Consider the following 20160-nt stretch of genomic DNA (forward strand, 5'->3'; position numbering starts at 1 on the left):
TTGAACGGCCTTGTTATATCATTTAAATCGTTAAGCAGTCTGAAGTTAGAAGCATTTTAAATAATAGACAAAAATTAAATAACTATTATTTAAAATAAAAGTGTACTAAAAAAACTATTTATTATCTCTATATTATTATTATTTTTAATTGATATCTACGACGTTCTATGTTACATTGCATAGACTTCAAACAAATACTGCATTCATTATCTGGCCTATGCGACGTTTACGTTCTCATATGGGAGTACAATTGACTCATGACTCACAATCACAAGTCAAAGTCACATTCGCGGTTAAGCACCGCCTGTAGCCTACGGTCTCGTATAAAAGAGGGACGCTCGGGTTTTAAATTCCATTTCTTTTAATTTTCGAGAGGATAAACTTAAAAAAATGTTTAATTTACAAGCGATTGTATTTCTAACAGTGATTTATGCAGTGAATGCAGCAATGGTTGTTAGTGTTTATGACGACGACGGTACGTTTTATTTTTCTTATTTTAGAAGTTACACTATAGAAAGGAAAGCGAAAGGATTTTTTAAAGATTTTTCGTTGATTAAGCTGTATACTTTATACCTATATATACTTAGAAACTAGGGCTTATCAAATTACATTAGTTCCATGATATTAATTAAGAAGTAATTTTCTAGCCGTAAGAATTTTAACTGGTGGCGTGACTAATTAAACTCTATCTATCGTATAAAATCATTTTCCACTTTAAATTTTATTTTAAAGGTGCTAAATAAATTATTTTTCATTGGAAATATTATGCAACTTAACTATAGAGTAATAAAAATAAACAAAAATATTCTATTTAATATAATATAATCGTCTATATAATCGTCTAATATATCAAAAAAATGTTTATTTTTAAACAAAGGAAGTCAATCATTGAAATTAAAAATTTTGTAATAACATTTTAATATCTTTAATACTCCCAATGTGTGTATTTCGACGGCCCCTAAGTAAAGTATCGAAAGTGAAAAAAATCAAATATCTTTTATTGCTGTTTTGAAATAGTAACAAGGGTAGTTTTCGATTACATACACATTTTAAAAGTTGGAAAAATCATAATTAAAAGTACACCTCTTAGCAGTTTAAAAGAGAAATAAAATAAAAACATTTGTGATTTTTCGCTTTCGATTCGTCAATTTATTTCATTGTATGTATTATTGAAATATTGAAATTGTATTATTGAAATTTTGCTTATTTTTTATATAGGATCCAGTGAAAAGCAGAACATAAACAACTGTATGTACAGAGAATGCGATCAACTATGCCGTCGTATAGGTTTTCCAGAAGGGGCATGCGTTGGTGATCGTTGCAAGTGTGACATAATACAAGGTCAGTTAGTATATTTATAGACTAACAATGTACAAAGGTCGTCATTGCGCACATACTGGTCTAGCCAACAAGTTATTTGATTTTCCTTGCTCTGGAAAAACAAAGAGAAAAATGCATTTTTTATTTACCTATATGTAATACTAATTATATTATTTATTATTAATTGTTATACTAGTGAGCGCGCGCAGCTTCGCCTGCGTATTTGCACCCTTATGGGTGAATTCTAATAAACCATTTTTCAGAGTCTAAGTTTCAAATTTTATGAAAAACGGTGGCCATTTAAAGATTTTTCCATACAAACTTTCAAACCCTTATTTACACCCTTAGGAGGTGTATTCTAAAAAAAACACGAAACACGTGTTCAATGAAATCTATTTAAAAGTCTGAATTTTATAAAAATCGGTGGTGATTTAAAAAAAAAACCATACAAACTTTCAACCCCTATTTCACCTCTTTACGGTTAAAATTTTTCAAAATCCCTTCTTAGTGGATGTCCAGATTACGAAAGTAAACATCTGTCCAAATTTTACGTTTCTACGAACAGCGGTTACGGCTGCGTGCGTCTTACCTCAGTCAGTGAGGACAAGTCCTTTTATATATATAGATTTCATATTATATAATGTTATATTTATGACTTTGCGTTTATTGACAATTCGAATAAAAAAAACGATATCTGAAAACCATTTTTGATATCGATACGAAAACCATATATCGGTATCATAACCGTTAACGGAAAAAACCGATAACGCCCATGTCTACACTGAACACAAAAAAAAGGAACTTTAACGAAAAGTTAGAAACGGAGTGTCTGACACTACGTTGTCGATACTCTCCTGCTATGTGAGATCAACTGTGATACTAAAAAATATTCTTAAAACTATAACTATTATGTGTAAAAGGAATAAAATTTATATTTAGGTTTTCATACTAAATGCAAACTTAAAGATAAACATTCTCATACAGGCCCCGATAAGGAGGTTTCCTATTACTTATTGTTTACTAAACAAGCTTTGAGGCCGTCGTTGCACAAGCGTGTGATTGTAAACGTGACGATTGTGGGTTCTATACCCACTTAAGAGATGAATAATTTCATATTTACTCGTTCTGGCAACACAAAATTGATTTCCGCCACTCAACACACAATTGCACGAAAAATTCAGTGGGAAGTGGGGAACGGAGTGTCTTAACACTAGGTTCCATCTGCCTATCCTGCTGTGTGCGGAATACAACGTGATTCAGCTTAATAATAAATTACTTAATAATACCTACATTTTACTGTAGGTACGTGCTCTCAGGGCCCTTATCTTTATTATGAGTCGAAGTCAGCAACATACGATATGTGTTTATGTAGTAAGGTTCTAAGAAACTAACTTACTGTTATAACGTTCTTTGTGGACAAATACCTACACAATTTCTAACACTTGCATTATATTCCAATACTAATTCCACTAGTAATTCATTTTACTTATATTAATAAAAATGCGAGTGGGTCATTTAATTACTTATTTTTTTTGTTTCTTCTCAATGTTTTAATTCTCTAACTTAAAATAAGTGTAGCATTTAGTTTGTAAAAATATTTAATTTATAATTTCATAATTGTAGTTTCATATGAAAATTCAAATAGTCCTTCATATTTTCACCTTACCCGTATGTGTATGTTAGTGCGGCTGTTAACGCGACAGTTGTGGGTTTGATTCCCATTTTCATGTTCCGCACTTTGAGTTCTGCCCGAACTAGGGAACGAAAGTGTCTTAATTATCCCAGTAAGTCTTTTAGTCTTCCCACGTTCCCTCCGCCAAACACATACTCCAAAATTCGGCTAAAAGTGGGGAACGGACGGAAAAAAAGAAAGTAATATATCTAGTAACATTTATTACTTGACAGAAATTACCACCGTTCAGGAACTAAAGGATTGTAATAGTGTCAACTGTAACCAGTTATGTCATAGAATGGGCTTTATCAGCGGAGACTGTGTCAACAACCATTGCCGTTGTGATACTTACATAAAATTCGAAGGTAATTAATAATTAATATGTTAAATTAAATTATAGATAAAAAATAATACATCAAATTTATTAAATTTAATATTGATATATTAATTTATTTTACCTATGGTATATATGTAATGACAAGAAAGACGACAATGACATTCCAAGGCAGGCGTGCGTGGTCTGTAAATGCGAAAACTCATTCGCCGAAGAAGTCATTCGCTTCATAACTGTATGCTTCAGAGTTAGACTGTAGAGAAATTACCATATTTAAAGTATCAGCTTCGCAGTGTTCCGCATATAGCAGGGTAGGCAGAGGGAACCTTGTGTTAAAACACCCCGCTCCTCACTTTCCGCCGAGTTTTCTGAGACGTTTATTGGGTTGGTGCCAGAGCGAAGAAATATTAACATGTTAATTAACAATAATTCATTCCTCCGAGTGTGGATTGAACCGACGATCGTCACCGTACAGGCATACTCTTGTGCCCCTACGCCAAGACGGCCTTTATATTTAAAATATGTATTGATTTAACAGAGATCCGATTCGGCCTTGCTTCGGTGAGGTCGCACAATTGGGCTATTATATTTATTTCGATCCCTTGTCGAAGTGCTACTGTATTTATATTAGTGTTGTGCTGCGGATTCCTGCGACCGCTGAGCTGCGTGGCGTCCTGCTGCGCTGCGTTGCCCTGTGGTTGCCGAGTCCCGCATCGCTCGTTTCCAGCGTCCGGATTGTTTGTTCAGTAAGTGGATACACAGTTGTTTTTAGTTAGGTACTCACCTACCGTTCACCGACGGTAGATTTTGCTTGCCAAATATAGTGTAGTTTTAAAATACACACCCCGTCCCTCGCCGCAAGGTGAGGGGAGAGACAAAGTATGGCCGGCCTCAGTCGCTCCGAGCTGCTGAGGTACTTAGAGACCTTCCACGGCGACACGTATAACGCCGTGGTCAAGTTCGCGCAAACGCGCCATGACGCACCTAGCTCGCCTAGCGCGCCCGATTTCGGCCCAGATGCCGATATGCAGCCTTCAGCTGCCGGCCCGAGCGCCGTTGATGAGCAGATGCTCTCCGGTGGGCTTTGCGACCTCGGAGTCGCCCCGCCGAGGGAGCACTCCCGCGACCCCTCACCGATCCAGTCTGGTGAAGAGATGGAGGTGGGCAATTGCCCTTCCTCTGATACGGAAAATGATGACGGTTTCGAGACCGTCGGATCCCGCTCGGCCAAGCGTAAGGCCAGGGCCCCTAAGGCCCCCCCCCCGCCCAAAAAGGCGAACAAGCCCGACGGCCGCCGTTCCCGCGCGAACGACTTAACGGTTTCCCCCTCCCCTGCCCCCGCCTCCGCGGTTGAGCGGGAAGAGGACGACTCCCCCCGCGCGCCCCGCGCCCCCCGTATTAAACCGCCGCCACCCATTTATGTGCAAGAGAAGCACAAATGGGGAAAAGTATCCCAGTGGCTTAATAGCCACAATATTCAATACACTACCGCGCGTTTAACGCAGGTAGGTATTAAAATCCAAGTCAGGTCTTCGTCGGAACACCGACAACTCACCTCTTTCCTTCGTGAGTACCAGATAGGGTACCACTCTTACGCCCTGGAGGACGAGCGCCAACTGCGCGTCGTCCTTAAGGGCATTCCAAAAGAGATCGAAGTCGATCTCGTCCTTGACGATCTCAAAAGCAAGGGCTTCCCCGTGCGCCAGGCGCACCGTCTATACAATTCTCGCACTAAAGCGAAATTCGACATTGTTCTTGTTATCCTGGACCTCACTAAGGAGGGAAAGGAAATTTTCAACCTGAGGTCGGTGTGTTCTCTCACCGGCATCAGAGTCGAACCCCCACATACGAGGGGTCTCATAGGGCAGTGTCATCGCTGCCAATTATACGGGCACTCTGCCCGCAATTGTTTCGCGCGGCCTAGGTGCGTTAAGTGCCTAGACGATCACGCGACTGCGGATTGTCCCCGCAAAGTCCCCGATCCCGCTGTGCCCCCAAGCTGAACTATCGCGGATGTTCCCGCGCGCCGCGCAGACGCACTAGGCGCGGAGGCAAAAAGCGCACCTCCAATAAAAAGGAGCCGGCTCCTACTCAATACGAGCCCGCCCCTCTCCCTAAAGAGAATGCGTGGTTTAAACCCGCACCTACACCGGTCGTCGCCCTCGCCGCGGCACCGGTACAGCCGCCTACCCCTCAGGTAGCGGCTCCCCGCCCCGCGCTCGCGCCTTCCGGCGCGACCGCGACCGCGCCCTTGCGCCCGGCGCCTTCCCGCGCCGCGCCCGCGCCCGCACCCGCGCATTCCCGCGCCGCGCCCGCCCCCTCTTCTAACGCTAGCGACTTAGCACTTGTGCTAAGATTCGCTAGATGTTTTGATTTCAAAGAAATCAAAGTCCTCGCGGCGAAACTTAGGAACACGAACGGTTCCGACGATCGCGCTCAAGTTATTATAGATCATATAGATCTCATCGAAGCCATTCAAGGCTTCGTCGCGGTTTAAATTTTTCCAATGGCGGTCATAAATAGATTTACCCCACGGCCCGCTGACTCGCAACTCGCGCGTATTAAACCTAGAGCCCTGTCAATAGCGACCTTTAACGCAAACGGTGTCAAACGCCAAAAAGAGGCTGTGAGCGCCTTCGCGCACGCCCATCAATTAGATATCTTATGTATACAGGAGACTTTTCTTAAACCTGCTGTTCGTAGTCCTGGCATTGCGAACTACAGGATTGTGAGAAATGATAGAGCCACCCACGGTGGAGGCACTATGATTTATTACAAGAAGAATTTACACTGTATACCACTCGACCCTCCGTCTCTCGAAGCAGCCGAGGCGTCGGTGTGTCAGGTATTCCTCACAGGCCATCAGCCTTTAATTATAGCTTCAGTTTATCGTTCGCCGTCTAGGCAATTATTAGAAAGCGACATTTTGGCGCTACTTAGTATGGGAGACTCGGTCCTTCTGATCGGGGATTTCAATTGCAAACATAGACTTTGGAATTCGTCGGTGACTAATGTCAGCGGCAAGAGGCTTCTAGCCTTCACAGAGAAATATAACGCTTGTGTTATAGGCCCGCCTTCTCCCACTCGCTTTAGTGTCCTCGGCACAGGCGATGTACTCGATATTGCCATACTTTCGAACGTTGCACTGTCGCAACGTTCAATAGATACCATTCTCGACCTAGATTCGGACCATCGTCCTGTCATTCTCAAGTTAGGTGACGAGCGCCCCTCTGGCCCTCCCACCAAAACTGTGGTCGACTGGAGGAGATTTGCAAAGCTCCTCCGCTCGAATGAATCCCCTCTTAAGGAATTAATACCTGGCATCGCCGACTCCGCGGCGCTAGCGATAGACGCGGCGAATAAATTTACCGATTATATTTTAAATACAATCCAGAGTTGTTCGAAAGAGATAACAAACTTGCCCGACGGTAGGTTTGATATCTCAGAAAAGCTCAGGCGATTGATTAGACGCAGGAACGTAGCTATGCGACGACACGATACCTACCCGACTGACAACAATCGTAGGGAATTTTACAGATTAAAGAGGAGAGTTCGATTCGAATTCGAACTTCTGCGCGGTGAGTCGTGGGATAAGAAGCTCGAGGGGCTCGCTCCATCGCACCAGGCATTCTGGGCGCTGTCGCGAGCTTTTAGAGTCGATTGTCTCTCGACTATGCCTCCTCTAGTTAGGTCAGATTGTTCAATTGCCGCCGATGACACCGAAAAAGCGGAATGTCTCGCTGACAGTTTAGAGGCTCAATGTACCCCGAGTAGTCAGCCCTGCGATCCGAGCCACATTGCGCGTGTGGATTCCGCGGTCGCAGAATGGGCGCTGACGCCCCCGCAAGGGGAACCGCTCCGCCCGACCTCTGAAGACGAGGTCAAAGTCATCATCAAAAACCTCAAAGATAGGAAGGCCCCGGGGCCCGATAAATTGTCTAATAGAATGTTCAAGTCCCTACCGGCTCAGTTCATATCTCTATTGGTCATCATTTTCAATTCCCTTCTTAAGTCGTGCTCATTCCCCGACGAATGGAAGGAGGCCATAGTCATAGGCATTCCCAAGCCTAATAAGCCGCGGAATATCCCGTCCAGTTATCGACCTATCAGCCTTCTCAGCTGTTTAGGTCAAATTTACGAGAGAATCATTCTCGTTAGACTCTCAGAGGTGGTAGAGGCCGACTCTCTGCTCTGCAATGAGCAATTCGGTTTCAGAAAGAAACATTCCGCCATACATCAAGTCCACCGTGTTGTAGAGCATATAGCTCGATACAACCTTAGGGATCCTTCTCACAGCAATACAGCTGCTATTTTTCTCGATATAGCGAAAGCTTTCGATAAAGTCTGGCATAACGGCTTGATTTACAAGCTGCGCGCCGTTTACGGCTTGCCAGACTGTCTCGTACACATCCTGCGGGACTTTCTCTCGAATAGATACTTTCGCTATAAAGTCGAAGGCACTCTCTCTTCCCCCCGCCTCCTCCGCGCAGGCGTGCCACAAGGCTCTACGCTAAGTCCTATCCTGTACTCGTTGTACTCCAGTGATATCCCGCTCACTCCGGGTGTTCACCTGGCTATGTACGCCGACGATACAGCCCTCTTCACAACCTCGCGTTGTACTATCCTATTAAAAGATCGACTCCAGAAAGCGGCCCGCGCACTCGGTGAGTGGTTCCGCCAATGGAGAATCGAAGTCAATCCCGAGAAGAGTAAAGCAATACTCTTCCCTCTCAATAAAAATATAAGAGTCTCTACCATCCATCTCTTAGACAAACCCATTCCCTGGGAAAAACAGGTCAAATATCTAGGTGTCACTCTAGACTCTAGATTAACTTTCAAACCCCACATTACAAAAGTCTGCAATAAAGCAAAGTACATTCTCAATAGATTATATTATCTCATAAACAAGAACAGTAAAATGTCACTTAGAAATAAGCTGACACTATACAAAGCTTGTATTAGACCTGTCCTTACTTACGCTTGCGTTGCGTTCGCGCACACCAAGCTTGCTCCCTTGCAAAAAGTGCAAAATAAATTCCTGCGCATCGCATCAGGTTCCCCCTGGTACGTGCGTAATGTCGACCTACATAGAGATTTTGAACTGGAATCGATTCACGAGCACTGCAAACGCTTAGCGAAGCGCTACTTTGAGCGCGCAGGCTCGCACGCGAACCCCCTCGTCGCTGAGGCGTGTAATTACACGCCTCACGCGATTCGTAGACGCCCGCGTAGCGTCCTCTTAGACCCCGATGACGCCATTACCGTAGCAAACGGCCCGTACGTAGGTAGGAAACACACTACACACGCACGACACACACACCGTCGTCGCCGGAATCGACGACGTAGTCTAGCTTATCTCACGGCCCGGCGGCGCCTCGGCGCCGTCGGGTCCAGCGGTTAGGGACCGTTAGCTCCCTTAGATTAGTCTAATTTTATCCCCCGGTCGCGGCTTCTGTGTCGCGGCCGGCTTTGCTTAGAATAGGGAAACTCCCAGCCCGCTCGACGACCGCAAGCCGAGGTTCGAGCCCCGCAGGGGGCGCCCTTGCGTCGTCGGCACTCCCCACAGGCAGCCACACAGTGCCTGCATATTTTCAGGGACAGAGTACCCTCTTCCCTACCCACCCGGTGTCGCTGTAAAGGCCAGTAAGGCTAACAGCATTAAAGTCAAGTCCGAGAAAAAAAAAAAAAAAAAATGATTTAACAACTATTTTGCTAGCTGCTTCTCATAACTGCTTTTGGTTGATAATATTATTTATAGATATACCATACAAATATTAGATATCTAGAAATTTTCATTATAATTAAAATAATATAAAGTTACATACAATATTTACCTATAATATTCTTCAAACTTGATTTAAAAAACAATAAAGTGAAGTAAAAGCGAACGACAATATCCGAAAGAAATTTATACGATGCTTTCCTGTTGCATTATGGAGCAATATGCAGCAAAATAACTCTGACGGAGGAACTCAATGAGCACCCTGATATTACTATGGCAGACGTGACAAAGCAAGGGTCTCATAAACCGCAAAGCAGGGAATATGCTAATAAAATCTTATGCCAGACATTTTATCGTGGAATAAGCTTCGTTCTAACGACGCCAATTATGTACGTTTTTCAAAACTCCACCCTTTCCTGTATATAATGGGATAGGCAAAGAAAAATTAGTATACATATAGTATACAGTCTGTTTCTTGCTGCCGAATTTAAGACATTGCGTGTTGAGTGGCGGAACCCAACGCCGCACTTTATTTTATCGGTTCGGAAATGAAAGTAATTCCCTGGGTGTGGATCGCACTCCTGCATCACTGTGGCGTCAATTACTTACCTGCTTATCTCAAAATTATAATGAAACTACATCAAAATTTAATTTAAAGAAATCCATATAATAAACAAGTATTATTATTCGCTATGGTAGTAACTAGCAATAAAGTAGATTTTCTAATTTCTCTACAAAATGAATCCAATCTGACCTCCAAGGAGGAGATACTCCAAGTCCCAACGCAAAGAATGCCGGGGTTGTTTGCAGAAATCACAACAATATTTACCCGACAAACCGATATCGAAATTAAATTTCTGATGATATAAGAGTCCCGATCTTAAATAGTAATCTCCAAATTAAATTGAAGTAAACAAAGATACCAATTTATTTTAGACATTCCTCGGGAATATATCATCCTTACAATAGGCTATAAATAAAAGCTGTGCCGTTCGCGATATCGATAACGCCAACATTATATACAAACAAGCTAATACTTCTTGTATATAAGTACATACATAATAAGCTAATACTTCTACATACATAATAAGCTAATACTTCTTGTATTTTGTATTCATTCAAAATCTCAATTTCAAAGATTTATATCAAAATATGTATAATTCAAATAATAGGCTTATTAATATTTAAAAAGTTGTATGTTTTGTTAAAACTTTCACATTTCACTTTCTGCCGAATTTTTTAAGGCATTACGTGTTGAGTGGCAGTACTCAACGCCGGGTTTTTTCCTTGGTGCCAGAGCGAAGAAATTAAAATATTAATAAATAAATAAAAATTCATTCTCTCAAGTAAGAATCGAACCTACAACCAGCCGCCTGCACCACGACGGACCTGCAGGAGCCTAATTAATATTTTTTAAAAGTAGACATTTCTCTATACAATAATTAAAATACAGGGTGTATTAAAACAAATGATGTTATCAGCGCGCACTCAGACAGTTTCATTTTATTAAAGCCGAGCAATTCGAATGTAACACAATACCCGTAATGCGGTTGAATTGTCTTCATTTTGGCTTATCTTACTTAAATCGGGATCATTTCGTTTAAGCAATGGGATCGTTGCGATGTCAAAATGTAATCTTACCAAGAAACTAACTTCATTTCTTCATTCATAAGATCATTTTGTAAAATTATTGCTATTTTAAAAATTAATGATATTAATATTTTTATTGTCTTCATTTATAAATACAATCGATAATGTATTAAAACTTAATTATTTAATTATCTTAAAATTTTAATCATTATCTATTCACTAAAAGTTAGTAGGTTAACAAATGTAGTAAAATGTAATAAGAGACTATCCAAATGAGTTTGATAGTCATTTTGTCATGTCATGTCAGGATACATTTCGTTACAAGTATAGCAAAAGTGTATAATTTTTTGGTAGAGCTTTACAAATATTATAATTGGCACTTCAATGTTTACTCTATAGTTGTTTGATTTCATAGATCTGGTTATATAATTAATAATTAATTATCATTGAGAATTTGTTAAGAAAACTTTCTAACAAGAACTTCTACAAATAATTTATTCAGATTTAATAAAAGTAAATGCTACGATTGTATATGGGGTGAACTCGGTGCGGAATTTGTTTAGGTTAGTGTACCTATATCTAACATCCATACATACTATACCTTTATTTGTACTTCGTGTATATCACTTTTATAAGGAATTATAAAATAAACTAAAACAATTTACAAAAGGGGATCTTATAGCTAAATATGGAAATTATGAAATTCTCTTCAGAATATACCTAAGAATTAACTAATATAACAATCAAACTCAAATTTGTTCGTCCAAAATGTTAAATTCATTCCTAACTTTTAACACAAAAGCTAAATTAAAGCAACGTAATTAATACTACTTGGCTAATGAACTGAATTGACAAAGGCGAAGTTAAAATTCATATATTCATCTAACATTATTCTTCAGCTCAAGGTTCCTCAGCACAAACGACTTTTAAGGCAATATTTTCTCAATTAAAATCTCGCTTCCGAAATACATAATAAGGAAAATCCACCGCTTTCACAATTTTATTTCATTGTTTTAAAAAAGGCTAAGAACTGGCGGTTAACGATCTCTGTCGTCTCAGTGCAAGAACGAGTAAGAATTTCTCTCCCGAATTAATATAGTAAATAGGATTACCAATTTGGCTGGAATGTGTCCCATTGTGCCTTTTGCTTTATTTACAACTACGTTTCTTGATACAATCTCTTTGAAACTGTTGGTATAAAATACGTTTTATTTATTTATTTGTGTTATAATAATGGTTTATTTTACATTAATAATTATTTGGTTTTAGTAAACTAGTTTAATAAAATTTGATGTCAAATTTTCCTATTATTTCATGTGTAATTTAGAAATATTTATTTATATTCTTGATTAATCCAGCCAACTGTATGCAAAATGAACCTTCCGTTGCCTTTCGACGAATAGTGATAAACAGAGAGATAAGAATTTCTAATTACATCACTAAAATACGAGATGGTTATGTTTTTTGTTCTAACATAAAAGAATATTTATCTACATTTAGTGACTATAGTTCCAGTGGCTACTTCCAATGGTATCACAGAGTTAAGAACTTGCGACACCACCGATTGCAATGATCTTTGCCAACATCTTGGATTCAAAAACGGAACTTGCAATGGGAACCGTTGCCAATGCGAGAGCTTCGAGCAAAATGGTACTTTATAATCTTAATGTATGGTGACACATGCTAGACCTGGATAACGGATATAGCGGACTCCAAAGCGTGCTTCTACTTATTAACCTACTAGTGGACCCGGACGCGGCTACGCCCGCTTGAACTATACGAATGTTTATTAAATATATTTATGAAATTATTTTCAGTTTACAATAGAGAGATGCGTTAAGCAAGATAATTTTGGGTGACGTTTTCTAACAACAAACTTTGCAAGCCGTTGCTTAGCAACGGTCGCATAGCGACGGTTGTTATTAACATGGCGGAATAAATTGCATATCAAATTAATAAGTATTTTAATATATTGGTATATATCGAAAATATTACAAATATGAGAAATAAAAGTATCCTATGTTCAACCCGAGACCCTCAAGTATCTCTACATAAGTATTTTATCACAATTAAATTAGCGGTTTGGCCCTGATTGCGTAAAAGACAGACAGAGTTACTTTCGAATTTATAATATATAATATAGGTATGGATTTTTAACCCCTTTTTTTCCAAGTGTAAAATAACTATTACAAAATGTAAAACAAATATTTTATTTCATTACAGAAGTGACGGCAAAGTCTAATGTGGCCGAGTGCTACTTCCCAGACTGCAACAATGGTTGTATCCAACGCGGTTTCGATGGCGGTTATTGTTGGGCAGATCGCTGTAAATGCGTTACCTATAATAAAAGTAATAAAGGTAAGTTTCAATAGAATAATTGTATATTATAACTAGCGGACACGGACGCGGCTACGCCTGCTTGAAATATAAGAATATAATTTCTATAGAAATATAATTTCAATCTAGATGAAATGCTAAAAGTGACTATTATATTTATTTTCATAAGGATGAATATCAAAATGACGCGGTAACTAACGCGGTCGCGTAGCGACGACGGTTGTTATTAACATGGCAGAATAAATTGCATGTCAAATTAGAAAGTATTTTAATTTATTAGTACATATGTGTATTGTAATATTATATAGCCTATAGCACTTTTGAAGAATGCAGCTTTCATACAAAACAAAAACAAAGTAAATCGATCCAGTAGATCCAGAGATCTTAGCGTTCAAACAAACAAACAAACAAACAAACAAACTCTTCCGCTTTATTATATTAGTATAGAAGTATAGATTAAGTAACATTTTTTGGCTATGTAGCATAGTTAAGGATATTCTGAGACTTTTGTAGTTTGTCATTTTTATCGTTATTCTGTATCCCGCACACAGCAAGGTAGGCAAAGGGATCCTAGTGTTAAGACACTCCGTTCTCCACTGATAAAAAATATTCATGAGCGCTATAGAAGGTTATTAGCTAAAAAAAAAATTCTGCCAATACAGTGGTTGTGTATTCAAATCTCACGCAATTAAATATTTATTAAACCCTAATGACGCGCCCATAGCTATGGACGATGGAGGTTCAGCATGGTGAGAGGGCTTAGCCCTGGAACCGTTTCCCCTCTCCCTCCGCGGGGGGTTTAGAGAAGAATTCCTGAGAAATGCTAAGACAAGACGTATTAACTTAGTACCATCTATTTATTTTCTATTTATTTTTCATCCCTCCACCTATTTCAGATGTGGTGTTTCAAATGAGTATGAAAGAAGTAAACAATTGTTATAACGGACAGTGTGATGAAATTTGTCGTCGTCTAGGATTTATAAGCGGCGGGTGCAGCAAAGGTCATTGTAGATGCAGAATTACTACACAGGTTGACGGTTAGTTTTTCAATGTTATCATATCTTAATGTATATTCTTTTACAAATAAGTATTTTCTAACAGGTTCACACTGTATTCCACACACGGCAGGTTAATGAGGGAATCTGGTGTTAAGATACTCCATTCTCCACCTTCCACCGAATTTAGGAGGCGTGCAGAGTAGCGGAAGTCAACAAGTGGGGATTGAACTGACAATCTATAGCGTTTACACCAATACTTGGCGCATGCGCCAAGTATTCCAAGTCCATTACAATTTAGCATGTACAAGTGCCTACATACATACTTTTATATACAATTGCTTATATAATATTTAGGTGATTATAAGAATTAGAGATATTTTATGTTTTTTAGGTGAAATAATAAATATGGAGAAAAATACTTATTACGATGTGCTATCCAATAACAAAATAGATGAATGCAGTAGCAACTCATGTAAAATGACGTGCCAAGTTGAAGGTTATCTGGGAGGCGGTTGCTTAGATGACAGATGCGTATGTCGTAAGAAAGGTGACATATTTTATTTATTATATTTATGTTATCATAATATAGATAATAAAGATATATAGATAGATTATATTAATGTTTCTAAGTTGGCAGAATATAACATTGCAATGACCTAACGTGTTAAAATTAAAGATTTCTTTAATAAACTTTAGACAATTTTACAATTCCTCGAAAGATAAAAGATTTTAGGGGTGGCTCTAAGCAAGGGTAAAAAAACTTAATTATTAAAAATATAAGTTGTTTTTATTTAAATTAACATAATTAGGTATAATAAACTCAATATTAATGTCTAAATTTTTTGTCTAATTTTATTCTTTCTTTGATTATTTTATATTAAAACTATAAATTATATTATAATACAATTATGGTGCGATATTTGCTGTGAATACACTATATCAGATCTCATCCCTATATCAGACCTAGCTGTGTTCCAGTGAATCTTGCAAATATTAGGACTGTACTAAGTTACACTAGCTTCAGCAAGCTTCGAAGAATCCACAAGTTTTTTTTTTTCAGAAAACAAACATCTAAAGACGTTGGGGGGCTGTTCTAATCCTGCTTGTAACAATTTCTGTATAAGCAAGAACTATTCAGGCGGTTTCTGTCTTGGAGTAGTTTGTATTTGCTATTAAAATATCATATTAATAAATGTTATGTAACAAAAAAATATGTTTAACATACATGTTTATATAAAACAAGAATAATTTTATGTATAAATAATATTAGCAAAAAGTTGAGCACAATTAATCAAAAACCTATATAAATGTATGTATACACATATATCTACTTGTTAATCTTGGTACATTCGTTATATTTTAGAAATAAGGATATTTGCTTTTATTAAATAAAAATAAATCAACAATTTGAATTTGTTTCTTTTATTGCATATCTAATCGGAAATTATCAGGTAAGAATATCTTTAAAATGTCTGTTATAAAAGTAGGTAGTAGGTACATATTCATCTATCGACAGGAAAATATCAGCGCAAATATGGAATGGAATAACACCGTCTTGTAAGGTTATCTATTGTTTGATAATTTCTTGTAGGTAATTATTACTTCACTATAATGTATTAATTATTGTAAAATAAATATTTTATATTGTTTTTAACATTAGCTTAATATAAAATAGTGGGAAAGTAAATTAATTTAGTAATATTATTTAGGGATGTTTTCCAAGATGTAAGTAAAAATTGCACCAAAATATTATTTTGAATATCTATGTGTTTTTACTGTCGGAGTTTCTACTATTATATTATTCGGCGTTATCATTAGAGTTGTAATAAGCTACCAATAAATCTTCTCAAAACTATTGTATACCCAGGATTCCAAAACTTCACAAAAAAGTAAAAAGTAAAAGTAAAAAAGTGAAAACATACATATAAATTAAATAAATATATTGTGAATTTGGCCATCTTGGTAATTCCTCACTGGGTCATTTATTCATGGGGCGCAAGGAGTCCCACTGTGAAATAAATAAAATGTAAAAAAATATGACTACCTACATAAGTTTCATTGTAAAAAAAATAAACGTGATAATAACATAGATTAATAACTTTATAATTGTGGCCATCATGGCTCAGCGGCACAGCAGCGTGACTGCAAATACGATTATTGTCAGTTCGAGTTCCAATTGGGGAATGAATTATTTCCATTTTCCTCGCTCTGGTAACAAGACAAACTCTGGTAACGAAAATTGAGCGAAATGTGAGAAAAGGAGTGTCTTCACTCAAAGGGACTAAGAATAAAGAAAGGCTGCCCATTCTACTATACATGTAAAGGTAGAAAAGAAATAAGACGATACCGTAGATCCAATAAAAAATATTGTTACAATAGCTAAAGAAAATTATACATATTTTACATTTTCAACATAGTAACATATTAATGATCATAAACAATAAATCATTTTTTTATTTAAAATTACTTCATAATAAAATATAAAAAATATTTCATTAAAAAAAGAAGCGAACTTTTCCAGTCACCATATAACCTCTAACCTTAAAAATATATTTGAGTGCATAAAACAGTTACCTCTGGGTCTCGGTTAAGCCAGCCTTGACTCACATACACCACTTTTACTCTTGTATATACATATGTTTATTTACGATACAGATAAACAATCATTTTGTTTAAATTTATTAATAAAAACTGCATATTGATTTATGTAATAATGTATTTAATTCGATTGTAATATATTTTATAACAGTAATAAAATGAAATACAAACAGCCTCCATATTGTTTATCTTTTCTTAATATGGAAATTACGTTGACGATAATTTGTTTTCGAATTATTGATAAGTCAGTTGTTATCTTTACGCATTTCTTGTTGGAAATCTTGAATAGGATGAAGAAAATCTAGTGTCATGTCACTCCTTTATTTGTTAGTTTATTTCATTTTCACTTTGTTTGTTTATTTCATTTCCTCGAGTGGCGTAACCTACGAACTTTCGCGCTTACAGTCACACGCTTGAGCCCTTGCGCCACTAGTGGCTTGTAATAATCTTTATGTATTTTTAATTAATTTATTATATATTTTTTCCATTCTCCACTCTCTGCAGAGCTCTCGAGGTTGCGTGTTGAGTAGCGGAACTCAACGTCGCGCTTTACCTCGTTACCAGAGCGAGGAAATTAAAATATTTAATATTTAATCCCGAGAGGGAATCAATAAAACAACGGCCGCGTTTGGTCGCAATATTGAGCCCCTGCTTTTTATTTAGTTACTTTTTTTTAATTCATAATTACAATTTATTTTTTGGCTTCGATCACCTTTTCCATATATATGTATAATATAATAAATAATTGATTATTTCCGCGACAGCGACCATTAAATGCAGTTTGATCTTTATAAAATTCAGCCTTTTCCTTATGCTATCCTAATGTAAATTTTTAAAATACGATACTTTATTTAAATTGTCTAATAACTGATAAAAAATCTTCGCAGTATAATAAATATATTCAAAACACTTACAACGTTTTACTTAATTTATAACTTCCTTATTTCCTAATATGGAGCAAGTCATATTACAAATTTGTATTTTTTAAGATAAGTAAATGTGTAAATTAATTATATTTTTATATTCAATAGGCCTTTCTAAAGACTAGTAGTTATTTCAGGAAGCTACTGGGCTGAAGGCAGTTCTGTTAAGAATAACTGATAAAAAAACCAGAACAAACACACAAACAGTTGCGCTATTTAAATACAAAATTTAAGATTTATCCATCTATATTTATTACTACACATCCGATGTAATATTTACAAATATTTAAGAATATTTATTTTAAATTAGTAATAGAACTAAGCAAAAAATTAAAATTATTTTTATTAAAATAATTTAACTAAAGACCAATGGGACAAACTGTACTGTAAATATGATGGTTATGGGTTCGATTGCTAGTCGAAAGCTTGTTTTTAGGTTACCTATCCAAAGGGCAAAACGGGAACCTATAACCAAGACTCCACTGTGCGTCCGTCCGTCTATCTGTTCATCTGTCAACAGGCTGTATCTCATAAGCCATGATAGTTAAAATACAAAAAATGGAATAAAATTAAAGTTTTAGAGGGGTCCCATACAACTAATGAAAATGAATGAAAATGAATTTTTTATAGATATTGGTACGGAAAGTCCGTCTCGCATTATCTGGTTTTTATTTCCTTTTTTCCGCTCTGATCAAAGTGGACCATGCAGCTCCGCCTCTGAAAATGTACGTCTTGTAAGTCTTGAATTCTGGTGGTAAGTGAAGAAAGGAGTGCCTGGACACTAAGCACAAGTCGGAAATGTTACAGGTATATTCGTCACTAATATCAGGGATAGTTAAAACAAAAATCAATAAAATAAAATAATTTTACATATACCCACAATCTTAATAGCTTTCCATGATATCAATAAACACATTATATTAATAACTATTTAATAATGGGAGTGATCTTGACGACTGCTCGTTATGATTATATTATTATTCTTTTAACGCATGTGTCGGCCGCATTAGGAATGGTTAATTCATATATGATTGATTTATGTATATGGGAATTTCTTTACATATACCTACATATATGTATAAATAAATATTTGGCATAGTTTCAGCTACATGCTGCTGCATGTTCCAGCCATGCATGCATATGCCAGGGTAGGCACAGTGTAAAAACACTCAGTTCACATTAAGACACTTCCGTTCCACACTTTCCACCGTATTCTGGAGGCATGCGAGTTGAGTGGCAACACTTAGGTTTGCCTCTTTTACCAGGGCGAGGTACCTAATGGAAATATGAAATATTTTATTTCTTCAATGGGAAGAGTGCGCCAAGACTGGGTCGGTTTAGTTTTCTTTGGGTCATTTTTTTTATCACTCTTGCTGTTTTCACTCATTCACTAATCATTCAAGGTAAGCTAGACAAAATGAAAATTAGGATTTTAAGTCTGTGGTGAAAATCCAAGGAATTTTTCAATATATTTTCTCTTATTATCCTTGAAATAAAAATTTAAAAGTATGCTATATATCCAAAATTTTAAATAAGATTAAAAAATATTTTCATGCATGACAAAAATGTAAAATTACAGTGTATAAAAATTCAGAAAAGAATTAAAAAATCATAATGTCACATTCGCTGCAATATATATTAATTCTGTACAAATACATTAATTCCAGGACCAAGGCCAGTCATCAAAATTAACATAAATAATATGTTTTTAATAATAAACCTAAAAAAATCTTAAATTAGCCCTTGATCTATGAGTATCCTTTCACAAATATCCACGCTGCTTAGTTTAGTTTGCATCTCGCCATTAGCCGGAATACATTCACCAATAAAATTAAAAACTAAAAATGTCAATAATAAAAATAACGAATAAATAATTTATACTAATTTCAATAGAAGTAGGTAGATAAAAAAATAATTAGTCAACTCTATTGTCATCGGTGTCAGAGGGTTATTGTTTGAACGATCTTAATAACGTGCTGGCGGTGCGCGGCATCATTGCTAAGAGAAACATGGCTGCGCGCGCCTGCGTGCTCCTGTGCCTGATGTGCACCTGCGCCGGCGCAGCCCGCGAGTGTATAGAACTTACTATGAACAACAATTTACTATCAGAAAGCATATTTAATGGGACGATATTTAAAGTAAATAACGATTCTTATGTGGAAAGTGCTAAAATTAATATATTAGAACTATGGGACAGGTTCCCCAGGATCATGGTTCCGATGAATGGTACGAGTGAACAGTGTAGAAGGGACAGCAGGTCGTTTTTGGACAGTCTTGACCGGTTGGAGCTGTGGGCATTGAAAAGTAATTATTTTTTTATATATTCCTTTAATTATAGTCGTATAAACAAATATAAGGCTTATTATGAAAATAATATCTATATTCTCTAAACAAAAAATACATAAATATTTAGTTTATTAGAAGATATTTTATTGGATCGCAAATGGATATTGTTTTTATTATAATACTTAAAAACTAGCAACAAAGCTGACCGGCCGGCGCAAGTTTAAACACCAACCGTTCACATGCCAGTGTACAACCAGCCATAACATCAACGAGGATCGCATACAAAAGTACTAAAAACTATTGTTTTCTACTGATATATAGTGACAGCATGCGTCTTTAATCATTTTGTTACCTTGAAATAACTTAGCATTCTCACAAAT

General features: G+C 36.9%; 2 protein-coding genes across 6 annotated transcripts in view; both read left to right on the forward strand.

Moving 5' to 3' along the window:
- The first annotated feature begins 245 nt into the window (after window positions 1–245).
- On the forward strand, window positions 246–15385 carry LOC146530203 (uncharacterized). Of its 5 annotated transcripts, none has more exons than XM_085200962.1 (8): window positions 248–475; window positions 1219–1341; window positions 3226–3357; window positions 12148–12288; window positions 12862–12996; window positions 13872–14012; window positions 14365–14520; window positions 15034–15385. In XM_085200962.1, the coding sequence occupies exons 1-8, from the start codon at window positions 391–393 to the stop codon at window positions 15147–15149; spliced, it is 1029 nt and encodes a 342-aa protein (XP_085057088.1). In that variant the 5' UTR covers window positions 248–390; the 3' UTR covers window positions 15150–15385. The 5 variants fall into 5 exon arrangements, with proteins under 5 accessions (XP_085057092.1, XP_085057088.1, XP_085057089.1 ...); XM_085200963.1 differs by having other exon boundaries at window positions 12154–12288; XM_085200966.1 differs by lacking the exon at window positions 3226–3357 and having other exon boundaries at window positions 246–475.
- A 4032-nt stretch (window positions 15386–19417) lies between these two features.
- The window catches only part of LOC146530204 (nose resistant to fluoxetine protein 6-like), a 29810-nt gene continuing 29067 nt past the window's right edge, over window positions 19418–20160 (forward strand). The window contains exon 1 of the mRNA XM_085200957.1: window positions 19418–19798. Coding sequence (XP_085057083.1) covers window positions 19504–19798 — 295 coding nt within the window. The 5' untranslated portion in view covers window positions 19418–19503. The remainder of the gene's footprint in view (window positions 19799–20160) is intronic.

The sequence above is a fragment of the Heliconius melpomene genome, chromosome 17, assembly GCF_056956725.1.
Source record: "Heliconius melpomene rosina isolate 202511_hmr_F chromosome 17, ASM5695672v1, whole genome shotgun sequence".
Lineage (NCBI taxonomy): Eukaryota > Metazoa > Arthropoda > Insecta > Lepidoptera > Nymphalidae > Heliconius > Heliconius melpomene.